This window comes from Musca autumnalis, unplaced genomic scaffold (genome assembly GCF_047663935.1).
Source record: "Musca autumnalis isolate F117 unplaced genomic scaffold, ASM4766393v1 scaffold_2, whole genome shotgun sequence".
NCBI lineage: Eukaryota > Metazoa > Arthropoda > Insecta > Diptera > Muscidae > Musca > Musca autumnalis.
Genome location: NW_027411755.1, coordinates 14,737,959 through 14,759,142, shown reverse-complemented (window position 1 = coordinate 14,759,142; position 21,184 = coordinate 14,737,959). Strand labels below are relative to the sequence as shown.

Below are 21,184 nucleotides of genomic sequence, written 5' to 3'. Positions count from 1 at the left end.
AGCAACATGTTGCAAAAAACAGAGTTGTATACGAGGATTTATGCCAGATTTAAAACAAATCCACTCAATAGGAGGATTTATTTTTGTATGGGAAATCTGGTAGATTTTGGCTGGATTTAGTAAATAAAACCTGATAATGCGCTAAATCCGGCTAATGGTGTCATATCTAAATGGCATATTAAAAACAAAAGCCAACAAAACATGAAATACAATTCATTGCATAGGAAAAAATTGTGTACGTCGCGTCGTTATTTAGGTTTAGCAGTCCAGCGTTTAAATCGTGGTGGAATAAAAAGGTTTTACATTAATTTCTCACTATGATAGTGTACCGCTCCGGAACACAAACACTGAAAAATATTTTAGTGATACTGTGTTTTATTGACTATGAAAAGGCATTCGACACCGTCAAACATGACAAATTAATAGAAATCTTGAATACTATTGGAATACCAGAAAACGAACTCCAGTGCATTAAAAGTCTTTATTGGAATCAGTCGGCACGAATTGACGTAAGTGGAGAACCCACAAAAGAAATTGCCATATCAAGGGGTGTTAGACAGGGATGCCTTTTATCTCCCCTGTTATTCAACGTGTATTCAGAGAAAATATTCCAAGAAACACTCGAAGGAGAAAACATCGGAATCAGAATTCATGGGAAACTAATTAACAATATAAGGTATGCGGGCGATGCTACGTTACTGGCAGGGAGCATATCCGGTCTACAAAAACTAGTAGAGAAACTGGCACGTGTAAGTAAGAAATATGGTCTTAAAATCAACATGAAGAAGACGAAGTACATGATCATTAGCAGAAAAAATCCCCATGCTGAGGTGAACTTAAAAGTACAAGGTACACAAATAGAAAGAGTGAGAACCTTTAAATATCTTGGGATGTTAATAAACGACAAATGGGATCCCTCGAAAGAAATAAAAAGTCGAATAGAGATGGCGCGAGATGCTTTCTGTAAATATAGTAAAACCCTGAAAAGTCATGACATAAATATAACAACAAAAATACGTTTTATAAAATGTTATGTTTGGTCGGTGCTGTTATATGGAACAGAAGTTTGGACGCTCAAATCCTCTGATGAACGAAAATTGGAATCCTTTGAAATATGGATTTACCGGCGAGTACTGAAAATACCATGGACTGCGAAAATTTCTAATGACGAAGTACTAAGAAGGATGAATATAAGCCGGCAATTAATAACAACTATAAAAAGGCGCAAAATAGCGTATCTGGGACATGTATTAAGGAACAACAAATACATAATTTTACAAGCAATTCTGAAGGGAAAATTGAAGGAAGGCCAGCTAGAGGAAGGAAAGAAACATCCTGGCTCAAAAATATCATGGACTGGACAGGTTATACCAACGAAACTGATCTGCAGAATGCCGCAAAACACAGAGAGCTGACAACCACTATACAATAAGATAATAATTAAAATGCGATAAATATTAAAAAAAGATGAATTGTGCGATCACTTATATCCGGATAACGGATGAGTAAATAAAGAAGAAGAAGAAGTACCGGAACACAACGATAATCGTAGTGTACCGCATGCCGGAGCACTAAAAATCGTAGAGCTCCGACTGCGGAGCACTAATAATTTATGTGCTCCGACTTACAAAGTACGTTTGTTACAAAACTGATAAAAATGCAACCCGTCTGTTAAACATAAGAAAAACGGTCAAAGCGGAATTGAAAAATGGCAGAAACTCTTGCGTATGTGTGAACCATGAGTAATGTGTAAATAAATTTTGACCTTTTTATTCCACCTCAACAAAACTTTACTGAAACCTTGATTCCATGGTATAAGTAGAGAGGTAGATTTAAATGAAAACAATCTATAGAACCCTTTTTTCCTGAATTCCTAAAACTTCAAAATTAGTAAACACAAAAGCAACAAGTGGGTTTGTTTACAATACATTTTTTGAGCATGTTATACAAAACGCGAAAAATGAATTAAGTGTCAAAGTTTCTCCACATAATCGAATTGTGGATATGATAAAATTATTGTTTCAATACAAAGCGGAAGAATTTCTTCCATACAAATGTGTACAATTTTAAAAATCATTGAATTCGATTGTTTTTAAAATTGTTTGGCATATTTTTCAAACAGCACACACACATACACAGATTGTGTATATAATTTTGAAGTTTTATGCCTTGTTCAGACACCGTCAGTCTGAACAAGGCATAAAACTTCAAAACTTCGCTCTCTATTCGTTGTTCGACCCCAAATTACTATGTAATTACTTCATTTCCTATACAAAATATTGAGAACGAACAACGATTTGTGTACATTGTTCAATTTAAATTACTCTCAGAACGACGATAAAATATGTCCCATCTCTAACAAATGAGAGAATTTATCGAAATAAATTAATTATGACAGGAAAAATACAAAATTTAAAAATTTATTAAAAACCCAAACATTTTTAGAAAAACCACAATATATGGATGAAAAGTAAACGGTTTAACGACTAGTATACATTCAAATCATAGAAAATTTCGTCTTCTCTTCCATTGCAGTTGCATTTCTTGTCTATCGTTTCAAATTCGCGTAAAAATTTAGAAACAAAAATCAAATGCCTGCCGGTTAGTAACCCTGCGTTTACAAATGACAGGACAGTTGACTTCATGTATTGATTGTCAAAATCCCACAACTTGGCTGTGTGACATAGGCGTCCAGACAACTGCGAAAACAGTTGTAAAATTATGAATGAAAATCAACGATTTCTTTTTGTTTTCCGTTTACATATTTTGTTTCGTACATATTCTTTTGTTTTCAGCACATTTGAATTATCATCTCACTTCTTTTTCACAAAAATGCCGGCTGTCTGTGGCAAAATCAGATGATTTCGATTTGAGCTGTCAAAAATAATGTTTGTCATTTGAATTCGCTGTGAGGTATTGAAATGTCGAACTGTATAGAAACAGGTAGATGTATCTCGAAAAAATCAAACAAATAAACTTAATGTTGCATACGTAAAATGTCAACATTTGTTGTGTTTGTATGTGAATTTAATTTACAATAACTTATTTTAGCAGTTCAAGTTCGATCAGCTGGTATTTTCTGTTTGGTCAAACAAAAATAACTACGGTAACAACTTTTTCTCGGAAAATGTTTTGTATGTATCTACCTGAATTAACAGAAAAGAAATTCGCCTCAAAAATTTTTTCGCCTCTGTTTATGAACTTTGACATTTAAAATCTTTGTTTTTCTTTGAATTCGCTTGCTGGAGGACCTATAGGGCCATGATGGAGGACCTTATTGGGCCATGGGTAAATCCAAAGAACTCTGTCGTTTTTTATTTTTCGACATTTTCCTAATCTTTATCAGCAATTTCATTTTATTTATTTTCACAGACTTTAGCATATTTTTTGCTTTGTACTTTGAAAGTAACTCCAACTTCATACCGGAATGAGTAGTTTGGAGTAGTTCAAATTCTTACTTTGCATTTAATGATCTGAAGTTTCATAAAAAATAATGAATTTTCATAAAATATTTGTTTTTGAAATTCTCATTAATCAAAAAATAACAAATTTAATATTATTTATGCATATTTATATTGCTCTTATTATAAATGCTGTATTTCTTTTGGAGTAGTTTATTATCCTTTCCATTCTTGGAGTATCAAAATTCAATTAATCAAAATGTTTTTTATTTGCATTTTTTTTTATTTTATAATTACTGCCCCCTTTTTTATACATAGTAATTATTTTTTTTTGAGTAGTTCTAACATCCCTCCCTTGTTATATTTAAGCTATTTTATATAATATTAAATTGAACATTATACTGTAGTATACAGCCTTAAGGTCGAAAGACTGGGCATATGAAAATTGAAATAAATAAAATAAATAAATAAAAAATGAGAAGTAGCAATCCGATATATTCAACTGCTAACTACACGGATGTTCAACTCAAGGAACAGGGCAATTGCCTGTTTGCAGCACGCAAATATGACGATGCAATTAAGTGCTATACAAAAGCAATTATTAAAAACCCAGATGTTGCAACCTACTTTACCAATCGACCTCTGTGTTACCTGAAACTTAAACGATGGGAATTATCGTGTCAAGATTGCCGGAGGGCTCTGGATATTGAACCGAATATGTTAAAGGCTCATTTTTTGGTGGACAATCTTTGTTGGAAATGGACTTGTATGATGAAGCAATTACACACTTGCAACGGGTTTATGACTTGTCCAAGGAACAAAAACAAAACTTTGGGGACGATATAACATCGCAATTAAGGCTGGCACGTAAAAACCGTTGGCGGGCATAGGAAGAGAAGCACAAGAAGTTTGCTCTGTACCAGAACATGCAATTTTTTACTACGATAACATTTTTTCCTTTATGTTATCGGAAAAAATATTAATATTAATTATATTATTGCAGTTCTGGAACAGACTAATTACGAAATCCACTCGATTTCAACTGCCAATTCCATAGCTCAAACGTCGAATGAAATCTCATCTGAAATCCGTTGGATTTCATTTGACGTTTAAGCAATGGAATTGACAGTTGAAATCGATTGGATTTCGTAAATGTAAAACAAGCATTAGTTTCTCTAAATCCTTGGTACAATTACAAAGGTAGATGCATCGGCGAATTGCTACAACAAATCAACTTTTTTTGTAATGTAAACTGTCAAAATTTTCGCCAAATGGTCTCTTGTTGTCTCTTTTTATCGCTTGTGTTTGTCTATAAGGTGTAGACATGCTATCTCTTACTTACCGAATCATATGGTTTTTTGTTTTGATTTTTCATGGCGAATTCCTAGTTTTTTGACGTTTTAGATTCGATCAGTTGGGCTGAGGCATCTACCTTTGTAATTGTACTATGTTTTGTATGTATCTACCTGAATTGACAGAAAAGAAATTAGCCTCAAAAGATTTGTTCGCCTCTGTTTATGAATTTTGACATTTAAAATCTTTGTTTTTCTTTGAATTCGCTTGCTGGAGAACCTGCAATTGAGCCATGGTTTTTGTTTTGATTTTTAATGGCGAATTCCTAGTTTTTTGACGTTTTAGATTCGATCAGGTGGGCAGAGGCATCTACCTTTGTAATTGTACCATGGGGGGCATTAGCTAATCATCTGTAAATGATAACATGGCGTCGTAGAACATTTCAATGTCTGACTTCGGAGTTTGTCAAACGTCACAGTCGGAATCTGGCAACACTGGCAATTGACGTTCCCTTTTTCTATTTTTTGCTGATTAGCCGAATTTATTAAATTTAATAAATAATTAAAACAATGTGGGGCGATACAATTTTAATTGTATTTATATCAATCTGTACAGCCTTTTTGGGCGAAGGTGAGCATTATAAAATCAATGTAATGTCCATTCATGATAATGATTTTCGTTTGTAGGTCTTACATGGGTTTTAGTTTATCGCACGGAAAAATATCAGAAGCTGAAGGGGGAAGTGGAAAAGCAGAGCAAAAAATGTAAGTAACACTAGCACGTTAATGCACTTGACCTAATTAATAGAGTCAAGTCATGGGGTATTTTATGGGGGATACTAATGTTACATGTTTGAACCGCTATTCTCATAGATGCAATTGTTAGAAAAGTGGAACTGTGGAGTTTTTGAATTACTTCCTTTTGGAGGGGGTTGGCGTTTTTTATGTGGAATGACGACCTCTTAACGACGACGTTTTAAAATAGGCTTAGTCCCATAATCTTTAGATCTCGTCACAGATCCTCATCAGTTCCCTTGCTTCTTGTTTTTCAACAAGAAACTTTGGAACAAATTGAATACTCTACCAGCTGTTTTTTTTAATTGTAAGTTTTTTTTTAAGTAGCCGTCCTTCGGCCGGGGATTTAAGACGTTCTCCTATGGACAGGAGCCAATTTAGCGCACGGGAACAACATTTCTTTAAGTCAATTTTTTTCTTACTTCATCAAGGGAATTTTCGGAACTTCAGAGGCCCATTTCTCGGGAAGTATGGACTTCCAACAAACAGATTTTTCCGCCAGCTGGTAGAGTATTCAATTTATGCCGAAACTTTTTATACCCAAGTGTCAATTATTCGCTCTAATAGATACGTGCCCAAAGAAACACTATGATCGAGAATTTCTTTGGCACTAACTAAACGCGAACAACTTCACTTGCAAACAAAACCAAATTCTTTTCTGCCTTTTTCCCACTAATATTAATAAAATATTAAAACAACGATTATGGGATTAAGCCTCTTTTGAAAAGCAACATTACTTCGTTTGGTTAAAAAGAGTTATAAATTAAACTATGTGGCGTTCAATTTCCCACCTAAACTAAAGAATTTGTTTTCACTCGGTTAAAAATGTTTGTCTTGTGCTTCTCTACCCAAATAATGCGGGCTAGCGAAGCAATCCAACCTATATATTGAGCTAGGCATATTGCAAACATTTTTCGATTTTTTCCTTTATTACGTTTAAGCATTTAGATAACATGTAGTTTTTTAGAAAAAATAACGTGTTTAGATTTAAGCAGGAATTTACTTTGTTTCCGGAGCAACCTCACTGCTGGACGAGAAATCAAAATCACTTTCATTTCCACCACTTGGCTTTACAACTGCTTTTGCTTGACCTTTATCTACTGAACTTTCATCAGTTTCACTGCTGTCTACAAAGTTGACACGTTTCTTATTTTTCTGACCATCTTTTTTATCTCCGGTGGCTAGAATTGAAGTAGGTTTAGGTTTCTGTTGTCCACTCGTTGATGGTTGTTTAGATAAATCTGATACTTCTGTTCCTTCTTCGAGATTTTGTTGTATTTCTTGTGGCGCTTGTTCTGCGAAAGTATTGTCCTCAGTTGGTTCAATTTTTTGTGTGGTATCATAATTTTCATACATTGCATTTGGATCTGTAGCATCTGTAGGTTGCAGTTCTTGTTGTTCATATGCCTGATTATAGTCATATCCCTCTTGTTGCTGATATTGTTGATCATAACCCTCGGCGGCATATTGTTGTCCATCTTGGGCATATTGTTCTGCAGTGGCATTTGGATCTGGTTTATATTCACCTGTTGCTTCATCATATATATAACCGGGATATGTATATTGTGTTGGATCATAATTACTGTAGTCGTATTGCTGTTGTTCTTGACCTTCTTCGGCAATGTTGGTATTGTTTTCATACCCAGCATATTCTTCGTTATTTGTAATATTAGAACCTTCGGCGAGTGTAGCATTATAATCATATGATTCTGAAGGTAGTTGATTTTCCTGTTCTTCGGTTTTATTTTCATTTGAAAGAGGAGCTTCGACGGTTTCACTATTTGTCTTTTGTTCTTGATGTTCAGAAGGTTGTTCGATTATTTCTTCAATATCTTCCGAAGTTGTTGGAGGTTGTGTTACCAAATTTTCCAGCAATGTGGCCGGTACTGTGGCCAGTTCAGGCGGTGGAACATTCTGGGTTTCTTCAGATGAATTGACCAATTCGCCAAGTGCATTTTCAATGTTTTCAATAGATACCGGATTGGTGGGTGACTTTTCCAAATTTGTTGCCTCTTGTTCTTTCGGTTGAGGTTCTTCTACAATATCTTTGGGTTCCGGAGTTACTAGTTTTTCTTCCTTATAAATGGTTTGGGGAGTTTCCTGAAGTTTTACTTTGTTCAGTATTTGGGTCGTTTCCTCTAAAGCGGAATAGCCCTTAATGTGATTTTCCAACTCTGATGGCTTAGTTGTTAAATTTTCTTGTTGCTTGATAGCTTCCACGTATCCAACTTGACCAATAGCATTACTTATTGGTTCAACGGCTTTTTGTGTGGGAATTGGAAGTTCTTGCATTTGGGGTCTTTCATTCTTAGCAGGAGCTTGGAGAATTTTTAAGCCATTATTAGCTGTAATAGTGTCCTTATAACTTTCAACATGTCTAATGTTCGGAGATGTAATAGTGTCCTTATAACTTTCAACATGTCTAATGTTCGGAGTTAACATCCGGTCCATGTTGTTGCGGTCACTTACGGAAGATGATGTCGGTGTTGTTGGCAAATCAAAGTCTGCAGAAGTTCTAGACCCATTAAAAGTATTGTTGTTGGCTTTCAATTCATAGCCTGGTGTTTTGTTTTCCATCGCCAATTCGCCAATTCTATTGTTATTTTCTGGATATCTTTCCTGTGTAAAATATGGCTTTGGAATATCCCTTCTCACATCGCTGTTATCACTTCGAAATGAAGAATTTAAGGTATAGTCTGAATTGGCTGTCCCCATTATTGGCGAATCTGATGAAATTTCTTTCCTGTTTTGTTCAAATGGTGCGGTTTCAAGTTCATATCTTTGATAGTTGTTGGGCAATATAGTTGGCTCTTCATAGATTTTAGTCGGGTAACCACCATAACAGCCATCCATTGAAGACGTGTTGATATTTCCCATCATTTTTTGTGGTATAGTCCCAACACCAGAGGGCATTGATGTTCCTGACGCCATCGCAGTCATCATTGGCGGGGCTGTCATTGCCATAACGGATGTCTGTAGACATCTGCGAGTTTGAGAGTGTACCAATTTGGCAAAATACATTTCATATTGAAGCTGGAATTAGGAATGGTGTTAATTTAAACAAAAAATAAGGGGAGTGTTTGTGCCCTTACCTTCATCATTTTAAGTCTTTCGCTGCGAGCATTCATTGCTGCCGTCTGTTGTTCTATGCGTTCCAACATTTCCACCAGCTGTTTATTGCGCTCATTGCGCCGTTGTTGTTCTTCCAAAAATTGTTGATATTTTTGTTTGGTTTTTGTCCGGAGAATTTTATCACTGAAAATAGAAAACAATTACTTTAGGTTATTTTGCGGTAGAGTGTGGCTAATGTGCCTAGTGTATCCAAACGACGTGGATATAATGTATATACTGCAACCAAATACCGGGGACTATGTATCTATTGCTACCAAATAGCTCGGATAATAATTCTACTGTAACGAAATAGCTCGGATAATGCATTTAGTACAATCAAATAATAAACACTCGGATAATTTATCTACTCCAATTAGCTCAGATAATGTGTCTACGGCAACCAAATTGCTCGGATAATGTTTTCACTGCAACGAAATAGCTCAGATAATATATCTACTCCAACCAAATAGCTCGGATAATGTATCTACTGTAAACCAAACGATCGGATAATGTATCTACTGCAATCAAATAGCTCGGATAATGTATCTACTGCAATCAAATAGTTCGGATAATGTGTCTACTACAACGAAATGGCTCGGATAATGTATCTACTGTAACCAAAACGCTCGGTTAATTTATCTACTGCAATCAAATAGCTCGCATAAGGTATCTACTGCAACCAAATAGCTCGAATAATGTATCGATTGTATCCAAATAGCTCAGATAATATATCTACTGCAACCAAATTGCTCGGATAATGTATATATTGTATCTAAATAGTTCTGATAATGTATCTACTGCAATCAAATAGTTCGGATAATGTGTCTACTACAACGAAATAGCTCGGATAATATATCAACTGTAACCAAAACGCTCGGTTTATGTATCTACTGCAATCAAATAGCTCGCATAAGGTATCTACTGCAACCAAATAGCTCGGATAATGTATCGATTGTATCCAAATAGCTCGGATAATATATCTACTGCAACTAAATATCTCGGATAATGTATATATTGTGTCTAAATAGCTCTGATAATGTATCTACTGCAATCAAATAGCTCGGATAATGTATCTACTGCAATCAAGTAGTTCGGATAACGTGTCTACTACAACGAAATAGCTCGGATAATGTATCTACTGTAGCCAAAACGCTCGGTTAATGTATCTACTGCAATCAAATAGCTCGGATAAGGTATCTACTGCAACCAAATAGTTCGGATAATGTATCGATTGTATCCAAATAGCTCAGATAATATATCTACTGCAACCAAATAGCTCGGATAATGTATCTATTGTATCTAAATAGCTCTGATAATGTATCTACTGCAATCAAATAGTTCGGATAATGTGTTTACTACAACGAAATAGCTCGGATAATGTATCTACTGTAACCAAACGATCGGATAATGTATCTACTGCAATCAAATAGCTCGGATAAGGTATCTACTGCAACCAAATAGCTCGGATAATGTATCGATTGTATCCAAATAGCTCAGATAATATATCTACTGCAACCAAATAGCTCGGATAATGTATATATTGTATCTAAATAGTTCTGATAATGTATCTACTGCAATCAAATAGTTCGGATAATGTGTCTACTACAACGAAATAGCTCGGATAATATATCAACTGTAACCAAAACGCTCGGTTAATGTATCTACTGCAATCAAATAGCTCGGATAAGGTATCTACTGCAACCAAATAGCTCGGATAATGTATCGATTGTATCCAAATAGCTCAGATAATATATCTACTGCAACTAAATAGCTCGGATAATGTATATATTGTATCTAAATAGCTCTGATAATGTATCTACTGCAATCAAATAGCTCGGATAATGTATCTACTGCAATCAAATAGTTCGGATAATGTGTCTACTACAACGAAATAGCTCGGATAATGTATCTACTGTGGCCAAAACGTTCGTTTAATGTATCTACTGCAATCAAATAGCTCCGATAAGGTATCTACTGCAACCAAATAGCTCGGATAATGTATCGTTGTATCCAAATAGCTCAGATAATGTATCTACTGCAACCAAATAGCTCGGATAATGTATCTATTGTATCTAAATAGCTCTGATAATGTATCTACTGCAATCAAATAGTTCGGATAATGTGTCTACTACAACGAAATAGCTCGGATAATGTATCTACTGTAACCAAACGATCGGATAATGTATCTACTGCAATCAAATAGCTCGGATAATGTATCTACTGCAATCAAATAGTTCGGATAATGTGTCTACTACAACGAAATAGCTCGGATAATATATCAACTGTAACCAAAACGCTCGGATAATGTATATACTGCAATCAAATAGCTCGGATAAGGTATATACTGCAACCAAATAGCTTGGATAATGTATCTACTTCAACAAATAGCTGGTTAATGTATCTTTAATCAAATAGCTCGGATAATCTGCAACCAAATACCTCGGATAGTGTATCTACTACAATCAAAAAGTCTGGATAAAGGAAAATAGACAGATTATTGTAACCACATTATCCATACGAAGTAGATACTGTATATTTTGCACCAAGATTGATTGAATTATATACCTAGCTTATCCTATCCACGTGGATAATGTATTTTTACAACCCATACTCCATGACTAATATGTCTATATTATATAATCTGTCTAAGTAATGTGTCTACAGTATTCAAATATCGCAAAAGAGTGTTTTTAGTGTCCTCTACATAACATTTACTTTAAAATATTAATACCAAGCAATCAAAGTAGGTCTACATAAAATTGAGAAATTGTGTTAATTCTAATTACACAAGTCACGCAAGTTGAGAAAAATTGCAATTATCGTTCAATTTTTAGTTTTGCTCCAATGAATAATTAAAAATGCTTTAATATTGAATCAACTTACTGTTCATCGCGTTTTTGTAAAATTTTATCCAGTTTATGCTCCAATTGTTGGCGAGATATTTCACTTTAATTTGAAGAAAAAAAAAAATAATTATTTATTTTCAGTGAAATCGAAAACCACGCAATTAATATGCTTTTTTATCCTCGTACCTTCTTTGTAATTTTTCTTGTAACAATTCCACTTGTAATTTATAATTTTCCAATTCCGATTGTGGGAACATGGTTTATAATTAGCACTCTCTAACACTAGGCTTTCATAAAATCGTTAATAATTTCAATTTTTTTGTTAATAAAATTAGAAGATTTTTAAGCAAAACTTCTTTCACAATTCGTATCACACCTTCGTATCCTTATTATTATATTAAATGTATTGGAGGTAAAAAACATTCATATCCTTTTTTAGCTTCAATGAGTAGTTTGTTTATTTCAAACATAAGTTTGTCGCCGTGGCAACAACATTTAGCAGACGTTACAATTTTTTGGTGGTTGTCGTAGGGGTGGGAAACAAGTAACTACATAGCTCCTTTTCATTGTATAGAGTAATAAGGAATTTCTAGAAACTTTTGTGTGTTGCGTGTTGTTTATTTCTCCCCTTTTTTGTAAATTAATTTACATCTAATCTAGTCTTGAAAATGTTGCGACCTTTCTCTATGGCAATACCCTACACAAGTTTAGGGATGCATGGTTGGTTTTGGTATGGTTTGTCGCAAACAACTTGCCTCCACAAACGTTGCAAACACTGCTGTAGGGACATCTTCTACATATCATCCAACAGCTTGACATGGTTGACGATGTCGGATTATGTATCTATTGCAATCAAATAGTTCGGATATTGTATCTACTTTAACCAAATAGCTCGGATAATGTATCTACTGCAACCAAATAGCTCGGATAATGTATCCACTGTACCCAAATAGCTTGGATAAGATATCTATTGCAAACAAATAGCTCATATAATGTATCAACTACAATCAAATAGCTCGGATAATTTATCTACTGTAACGAAATAGCTCGGATAGTGTGTCCACTGCAACCAAATATCTCGGATAATGTATCTTCTGCAACCAAGTAGCTCGGACAATGTATCTACTGTATCCAAATAGCTCGGACAATGTATCTACTGTATCCAAATAGCTCGGATAATGTATCTTCTGCAACCAAATAGTTCGGATAATGTATCACTGCAATCAAATAGCTAGGAAAAGGTATCTATTGCAAGGAAATTCCTCAGATAACGTATATACTGCAACGAAATAGTTCGGATAATGTATCCACTGATACCAAATAGCTCGTTTAATGTATCTACTGCTATCAAATAGTTCGAATAATGTATTTACTGCTATCAAATAGCTCGGATAATGTATCTACTCTAAATAAAAAGCTCGAACAATGTATCTATTCCAACCAAATAGCTCGGATAAGGTATATGCTACAAAGAAATACCTCGAATAATGTATCTACTGCAACCAAGTAGCTCGGATAATGGATCTACTGTATCCAAATAGCTCGTATAATGTATCTACTACAACCAAATAGCTCGGATAATGTATCTACTACAATCAAATAGTCTGGATAATGTATCTACTGCAACCAAATAGCTCGGATAATATATCCGCTGCTATAAATTAGCTCGGATAAAGTATATACTGCAACGAAATAACTCGGATAATGTATCTAATTTCAAATAGCTAGGATAATGTATCGACTACAATCAAATAGCTCGGATAATGTATCTACTCTAAATAAAAAGCTCGAATAACGTATCTATTCCAACCAAATAGCTCGGATAAGGTATATGCTACAAAGAAATACCTCGGATAATGTATCTACTGCAAATAAGTAGCTCGGATAATGGAACTATTGTATCCAAATAGCTCGGATAATGTATCTACTACAACCAAATAGCTCGGATAATTTATGCACTGCAATCAAAAAGCTCGGATAATGTATCTACTCGAAATAAAAAGCTCGTATAATGTAACTATTGCAAACAAATAGCTCGGATGAGGTATCTGCTACAAAGAAATACCTCGGATAATGTATCTACTGCAATAAAGTGGCTCGGATAATTAATCTACTGTATCCAAATAGCTCGGATAAAGTATCTACTACAACCAAAAAGCTCGGATAATGTATCTACTACAACCAAATAGCTCGGATAATGTATCTACTCTAAATAAAAAGCTCGAATAATGCATATATTCCAACCAAATAGCTCGGATATGGTATCTGCTACAAAGAAATACCTCGAATAATGTATCTTCTACAACCAAATATCTCGGATAATGTATATACTGTATCCAAATAGCTCGGATAATGTATCTACTACAATCAAATAGCTCGGATAATGTATCTACTCGAAATAAAAAGCTCGTATAATGTAACTATTCCAACCAAATAGCTCGGATGAGGTATCTGCTACAAAGAAACACCTCGGATAATGTATCTGCTGCAACCAAGTAGCGCGGATAATGAATCTACTGTATCCAAATAGCTCGGATAAAGTATCTTCTACAACCAAATAGCTCGGATAATGTATCTACTACAACCAAATAGCTCGGATAATGTATCTACTCTAAATAAAAAGCTCGAATAATGCATATATTCCAACCAAATAGCTCGGATATGGTATCTGCTACAACGAAATACCTCGGATAATGTATCTTCTACAACCAAATAGCTCGGATAATGTATATACTGTATCCAAATAACTCGGATAATGTATCTACTACAACCAAATAGCTCGGATAATGCATCTACTACAATCAAATAGCTCGGATAATGTATCTACTCTAAATAAAAAGCTCGAATAATGCATCTATTCCAACCAAATAGCTCGGATATGGTATCTGCTACAAATAAATACCTCGGATAATGTATCTTCTACAACCAAATAGCTCGGATAATGTATCTACTACAACCAAATAGCTCGGATATTGTATCTCCTACAATCAAATAGCTCGGATAATGTATCTACTGTATCCAAATAGCTCGGATAATGTATCTACTACAACCAAATAGCTCGGATAATATATGCCCTGCAATCAAATAGCTCAGATAAGATATCTATTGCAAACAAATAGCTCATATAATGTATCAACTGCTACCGAATAGCTTGGATAATGTATCCACTGCAATAAAATAGCTCAGATAATGTATCTACTTTACCCAAATAACTCGGATAATGTTTCTACTGCAACCAAATAGATCGGATAATGTATCTGCTACAACCAAATAGCTCGGATAATATATTCACTGCTATAAATTAGCTCGGATAAGGTATATACCGCAACCAAATAGCTCGGATAATGTATCTACTGCTACCAAGTAGCTCGGATAAGGTATCTACTGTAACTAAATAGCTCGGATAACGTGTCTACTGCAACTAAATAGCTCAAATAATGTATCTACTGCAACCAAATAGTTTGGATTATGTATCTACTGCAACCAAATAGCTCGGATAATATATCCACTGCAACCAAATAGTTTGGATAATATATAAACTGCTATAAATTAGCTCGGATAAGGTATATACTGCAACCAAATAGCTCGGATAATGTATCTACTGCAACCAAATAGCTCGGATAATATATAAACTGCTATAAATTAGCTCGGATAAGGTATATACTACAACCAAATAGCTCGGATAATGTATCTACTGCTACCAAATAGCTCGGATAAGGTATCTACTGTAACTAAATAGCTCGGATAACGTGTCTACTGCAACCAAATAGCTCGTCGTATCGTGTATCCAATGTAACCAAATAGCTCGGATAATAAATCCACTGCTATAAATTAGCTCGGATAAGGTATATACTGCAACCAAATAGCTCGGATAATGCATCTATTGCAACCAAATAGCTCGGATAATATATAAACTGCTATAAATTAGCTCGGATAAGGTATATACTGCAACCAAATAGCTCGGATAATGTATCTACTGCTACCAAATAGCTCGGATAAGGTATCTACTGGAACTAAATAGCTCGGATAACGTGTCTACTGCAACCAAATAGGTCGTCGTATGGTGTATCTACTGCAACCAAATAGCTCAAATAATGTATCTACTGCAACCAAATAGTTTGGATAATGTATGTACTGGAACCAAATAGCTCGGATAATATATCCACTGCTATAAATTAGCTCGGATAAGGTATATACTGCAACCAAATAGCTGGGATAAGGTATCTACTGGAACTAAATAGCTCGGATAACGTGTCTACTGCAACCAAATAGCTCGTCGTATGGTGTATCTACTGCAACGAATAGCTCGGATATGTATCTACTTCAAACAAATAGTTTCTATAGGTCGGATAATGTATCTACTACAATCAAATAGCATTAGCAAAATAGGTCGGATATAGAGTATAATTGATTCGACCTAGGCAAAGTTTTTGCCGTTTCTATCTTCTATTTAATTGTTTGCTCTTCTCTATCTATGCACATATTTACGTCACAAATATTGCAGTATTTTTTACTTTATTTGGACTAGGTCACTATAGAAAATATGTATTTTGTTTATGTTGTGTTTGTTAATTCGAGACACAATGGCAAACATTTTGACCTTTTTGTTACATTCATCCCTCCTAATTGCGAAAAACAGCAACAAAACAAACTTTCACTGTCCTTTGTTGCATGTATATAATAGATCAATTAAATTGAAGTGGCAAAGCGGAAACTTGACATGACAATAAAAGCACACAGAAAAATGCAATATGTTTGCCGACGATAATGTTCACTCACCCTCATTCTAAGGAAAGGGGGTTCTTCTTCATGACATTTAAGGGGACTATGAGGCCACGCTTTCATAGATTTTCTTTATTATCCAATAAAATGTTTATTTCCTTCATTTAATAAAATTGTGAAATTCACAGTATTTGCCCATGTTTAATACGTGAAATCGCTTAGAGGGCAGCAGTCTTAATTAATGTAAACAAACTATATTTGTTTACCTCAAGATTAGATTATAACACTGTTTTCAAATGTCATCAATTTGTTGAATACGTCTCTATCTTCCTCTTATTATTTTTTCATTTACAGTGGAAAGAAGAAAAGAAATCCATGGCGAATCATTGGATAAACATCAAAAGAAGAAAATCGAACGTGATGAGGAGAAGTTGAAAAACAATAACAGGGATTTGTCCTTAGTAAAAATGAAATCCATGTTTGCAACAGGTTTTGCCTTTACAGCTCTATTGAGTATGTTCAATAGCATGTAAGTATACACAATCCCACACGCCTCCACCGTCCACTCCACTTTAATAAAACATTTTTCTTTTCTTTTACAATTTAGTTTTGATGGTCGTGTGGTAGCCCAATTACCCTTTACACCAATTTCATGGATTCAAGGTCTAAGTCATCGTAATTTATCTGGAGACGATTACACGGATTGTTCCTTCATTTTCCTTTATATCCTCTGTACCATGTCCATCAGGCAAAATATACAAAAACTTTTGGGTTTTGCCCCATCAAGAGCAGCCAGCAAACAAGGTGGTGGTCTATTTGGTCCAGCACCAGGACAATTTAAATAAGTTACAACAACAAAATTAGTTACAAATTTCAATTTTATTTAAAAAAATCAGTTTATGTTTATTGTGTAAACATCATGCAACATTAAAAGAATAACAAAATGCTTATTTGAAACTTTTTATCCTAAATTTATTTAAAAACTTTATAATAGCCTTTTTTAAGGGTATTATCGATCACATTTTACCTCCCTCCTGCAGTAGTCTCGCCATCATCCGCTGCTAGACAATATTTGTCTCAAACATGGGCCGGTCAACAACAATACGATCAAATCCCAAACGTGTCAGATCTATGCTACGGAATTGTCCATCTATTATCAATTCCGAAATGGCTCTACCCACAGCTGGTGTCTGCTGTATACCATGACCACTAAATCCAGTGGCAATTAACATATTATTATAATATGGATGGGCACCAATGATGCCGTTTTCATCGAACACATTATATTCGTAAAAACCAGCCCAACAATTGACAACCTTGGCTGATTCAAATGCTGTGCAACGTTTAGCCAAACTGGGCCATATTTCGCACTCAAAGAAATCATGATCTACATCGAGATTATCCACGCAAGGTTCCTGCTCACATGTCGGACTGCGGCCACACAAATAATTACCACCCAAACCATCACGTCGGAAATAGGTGCCACATGGATCTATTGTTAAGGGAGTACCTAAACCGGGAGCATTGCTGCCTTGTGTATTAATAACATAGACATAACGTTTTCTCGGCTCCACGGGTAGAGGGAAAGCCAACAATCCCTTGCCCATACCAATGCCAGCCATGCGTGCAACATCACCCGAAAAGGCACCGGCGGCCAAAACGCAAATGGCAAATTTGATGGTTTTTATCTCTCCATTTGGCATTTTAACTCTGACCTTATCCAAGGCTTGATAATCTCCTTCCGTGTTGCCTCGAACAATAATGTCGGGTTGTTCTTTGAATTCAAAGCCAACAACTTCACCATTCACAAAATGGGCGCCATATTCCTTGGCACGTCTTTTATAGCCCATCAAGAGGGCCCAAGGATCAAACCAACCTTCACGTTCGAGGCCATGGCAACCTGGAAAGGAAAAAAGTAGGTGATTAGGAAGGAATTTGGGATAATTTGATTTAGTAGGAGGTTTCTATTGAATAGAAACTATAGAGGTTTCTATAGAAAAGAACACCTTCGTAGGAGGTTTCTGTAGAATAGAAGACCTCGGTAGGAGGTTTCTATAGAATAAAAGACCTCGGTAGGAGGTTTCTATAGAATAAAAGACCTCCGTAGGAGGTTTCTATAGAATAAAAGACCACCGTAGGAGGTTTCTATAGAATAAAAGACCACCGTAGGAGGTTTCTATAGAATAAAAGACCACCGTAGGAGGTTTCTATAGTATAGAAGACCTCCGTAGGAGGTTTCTATAGTATAGAAGACCTCCGTAGGAGGTTTCTATAGTATAGAAGACCTCCGTAGGAGGTTTCTATAGTATAGAAGACCTCCGTAGGAGGTTTCTATAGTATAGAAGACCTCCGTAGGAGGTTTCTATAGTATAGAAGACCTCCGTAGGAGGTTTCTATAGTATAGAAGACCTCCGTAGGAGGTTTCTATAGTATAGAAGACCTCCGTAGGAGGTTTCTATAGTATAGAAGACCTCCGTAGGAGGTTTCTATAGTATAGAAGACCTCCGTAGGAGGTTTCTATAGTATAGAAGACCTCCGTAGGAGGTTTCTATAGTATAGAAGACCTCCGTAGGAGGTTTCTATAGTATAGAAGGAGGTTGGAGGTAGGAGGTTTCTATAGTATAGAAGACCTCCGTAGGAGGTTTCTATAGTATAGAAGACCTCCGTAGGAGGTTTCTATAGTATAGAAGACCTCCGTAGGAGGTTTCTATAGTATAGAAGACCTCCGTAGGAGGTTTCTATAGTATAGAAGACCTCCGTAGGAGGTTTCTATAGAATAGAAGACCTTCGTAGGAGGTTTCTATAGTATAGAAGACCTCCGTGGGAGGTTTCTATAGTATAGAAGACCTCCGTAGGAGGTTTCTATAGTATAGAAGACCTCCGTGGGAGGTTTCTATAGTATAGAAGACCTCCGTAGGAGGTTTCTATAGTATAGAAGACCTCCGTAGGAGGTTTCTATAGTATAGAAGACCTCCGTAGGAGGTTTCTATAGTATAGAAGACCTCCGTAGGAGGTTTCTGTAGTATAGAAGACCTCCGTAGGAGGTTTCTATAGAATAGAAGACCTCCGTAGGAGGTTTCTATAGAATAGAAGACCTCCGTAGGAGGTTTCTATAGTATAGAAGACCTCCCTAGGAGGCTTCTATAGAATAGAAGAACTCCCTAGGAGGCTTCTATAGAATAGAAGAACTCCGTAGGAGGCTTCTATAGAATAGAAGAACTCCGTAGGAGTCTTCTGTAGAATAGAAGACCCGGTAGAAGGCGTCTATAGAATAGAATACCTCCGTAGGAGGCTTCTATAGAATAGAAGACCTCCGTAGGAGGCGAAGAATCCCGTCAATATGTCGAGGAAAATTCAAAAATATTTAAATTTTATACGCTCCCCATTCAGTAACGGAATATACATATATTTACCCAAAACGATGCCATCTGTATTGATCCAGGGGAATTTCGCTTTCAATTGATTAGAATTTAATAGCTCATTACGAGCGCCCAATTCATTTTGTAATTTAGAATTGCGCGTCAATTGTTCAGCACCTTCCTCAGAGGCCAGAATCAAATAACCTTTAATAAAAATCCAATAAATTATAGCAATTAACACCGACGCTTTTTTAGATAAGCTTACCATGTGGGGTAAAATTTAGCTCCACATCATCACCCAAATGTTCCTTTACATCCCTCATAAAATCCGCACCATACAAAGACATTTGTATGTTTTCCGGCAGTGAGAATTGTTGTCGCAAGCCACCAACTGATAACACTGTAGAGGCACGTTCATACTAAATGGACACAGACGAGACAAAACAATGAAAACACTTGAATTTAGTTGTTGATTTGATTTTATAAGTGATAACATATATTTTCGTATTTGCCATATTTCGATTAAAAACCTACTGTAGAATCTCGTTCCACCACAACGACATTTAGACCATCTCTGGCCCTTTGTTTAAGCCAATATGCCACCGAGGAACCTACACCTCCACCACCAATAACCAAAACATCACAATGCGTTTGGAAAATATCATCCGGACCATAGCAACCTTCAAAACGTTTCAATTTTTCTTCATCACTTATCTCCTCCTCAGAGGATGTTGTTGAGGCGGCGGGTTTTTTGGACGTGAACTTATCCTTGAATTTATTCAGATCCGTTTTTAAGATATTAAATGTTCTTGACATTGGATTCTCTTCGTTTGGTGATTGTGGAACATTTTCACCTGTGTCCCTACCGCTCGACTTGGCCAAAGCGGATGATGTGGATGCAAAATATCGTAATTGTCGGGAGACAGGCCTGATAAAACAAGGTAATCTCAACATGTTGCAATTGTAGACACCGTATAAAGAGTTGTTTATGTTATCACTTGGATAATTGAACTAAGACTAACTGTATTTAACTAAAATTAAATTATTTTTTATAAACTATTACGCGACATATGGAAAACGGACAAGTTCTCTCAAGTGGTGCATGGCACAATCATACAGGTATCCGCGTCAGCCCAGCTGATGTACTGTGAGCTGTCAAAAAAGTTGTTGTAATTGAAAACACAAAATTAAAAAAACAAAAATTTAAAAGAAAAACTGTGAATTTTTGACGGATTTTAGTTATAATGTGTTTATTAATAACTGCCCAACAAAATTTTGTTGAAAAAAATGTGTGAATCGCTTTATTTTTGGAAAACATTTTTGACATTTCACAGTACTGAACTCGTTTTTGTTGTAGTTGTTTGCTGATGCATCTACCTGGTAATTGTGCCATGAAGTGGTGATAAGAGCCAGAGTTGCCGAGTCTGGAATAAAAGTAGTCCACAAAATAAAAATAATCTCAGGGTGAAAAATAAAATTCTTATAAACAGCTGATTGTGTTAAAGATGAATGATGCATGGCACAATTACGAAGGTAGTGGATCTACTGTGAAAATAAGTTATTGTAAATTGAATTCTCATACAAAAACATAACAAATTTTGACATTTAAAGTGTGCAACAAAAGGTTTTTTATTGTTTTTGTTTTGGCGATGAATCTA

The 21,184-nt window shown here is 35.5% G+C and overlaps 3 protein-coding genes across 3 annotated transcripts; 1 reads left to right on the top strand and 2 right to left on the bottom strand.

Moving 5' to 3' along the window:
- Positions 1 to 5,159: 5,159 nt before the first annotated feature.
- Positions 5,160 to 17,124, top strand: LOC141393721 (calcium load-activated calcium channel). The gene is made up of 4 exons (XM_073967130.1): positions 5,160 to 5,324; positions 5,381 to 5,458; positions 16,522 to 16,696; positions 16,775 to 17,124. Exons 1-4 carry the CDS (start codon positions 5,264 to 5,266, stop codon positions 17,010 to 17,012), a joined length of 552 nt encoding a protein of 183 aa, XP_073823231.1. The 5' UTR covers positions 5,160 to 5,263; the 3' UTR covers positions 17,013 to 17,124.
- LOC141393718 (uncharacterized) lies at positions 6,399 to 12,154 on the bottom strand. The gene is made up of 4 exons (XM_073967128.1): positions 11,632 to 12,154; positions 11,483 to 11,545; positions 8,581 to 8,743; positions 6,399 to 8,521 (listed from the first exon to the last, which is right to left on the bottom strand). The coding sequence occupies exons 1-4, from the start codon at positions 11,700 to 11,702 to the stop codon at positions 6,488 to 6,490; spliced, it is 2,331 nt and encodes a 776-aa protein (XP_073823229.1). The 5' UTR covers positions 11,703 to 12,154; the 3' UTR covers positions 6,399 to 6,487.
- LOC141393719 (FAD-dependent oxidoreductase domain-containing protein 1-like) lies at positions 17,028 to 20,917 on the bottom strand. The gene is made up of 4 exons (XM_073967129.1): positions 20,061 to 20,917; positions 19,792 to 19,945; positions 19,581 to 19,730; positions 17,028 to 18,067 (listed from the first exon to the last, which is right to left on the bottom strand). The coding sequence occupies exons 1-4, from the start codon at positions 20,478 to 20,480 to the stop codon at positions 17,229 to 17,231; spliced, it is 1,563 nt and encodes a 520-aa protein (XP_073823230.1). The 5' UTR covers positions 20,481 to 20,917; the 3' UTR covers positions 17,028 to 17,228.
- Positions 20,918 to 21,184: the final 267 nt, after the last annotated feature.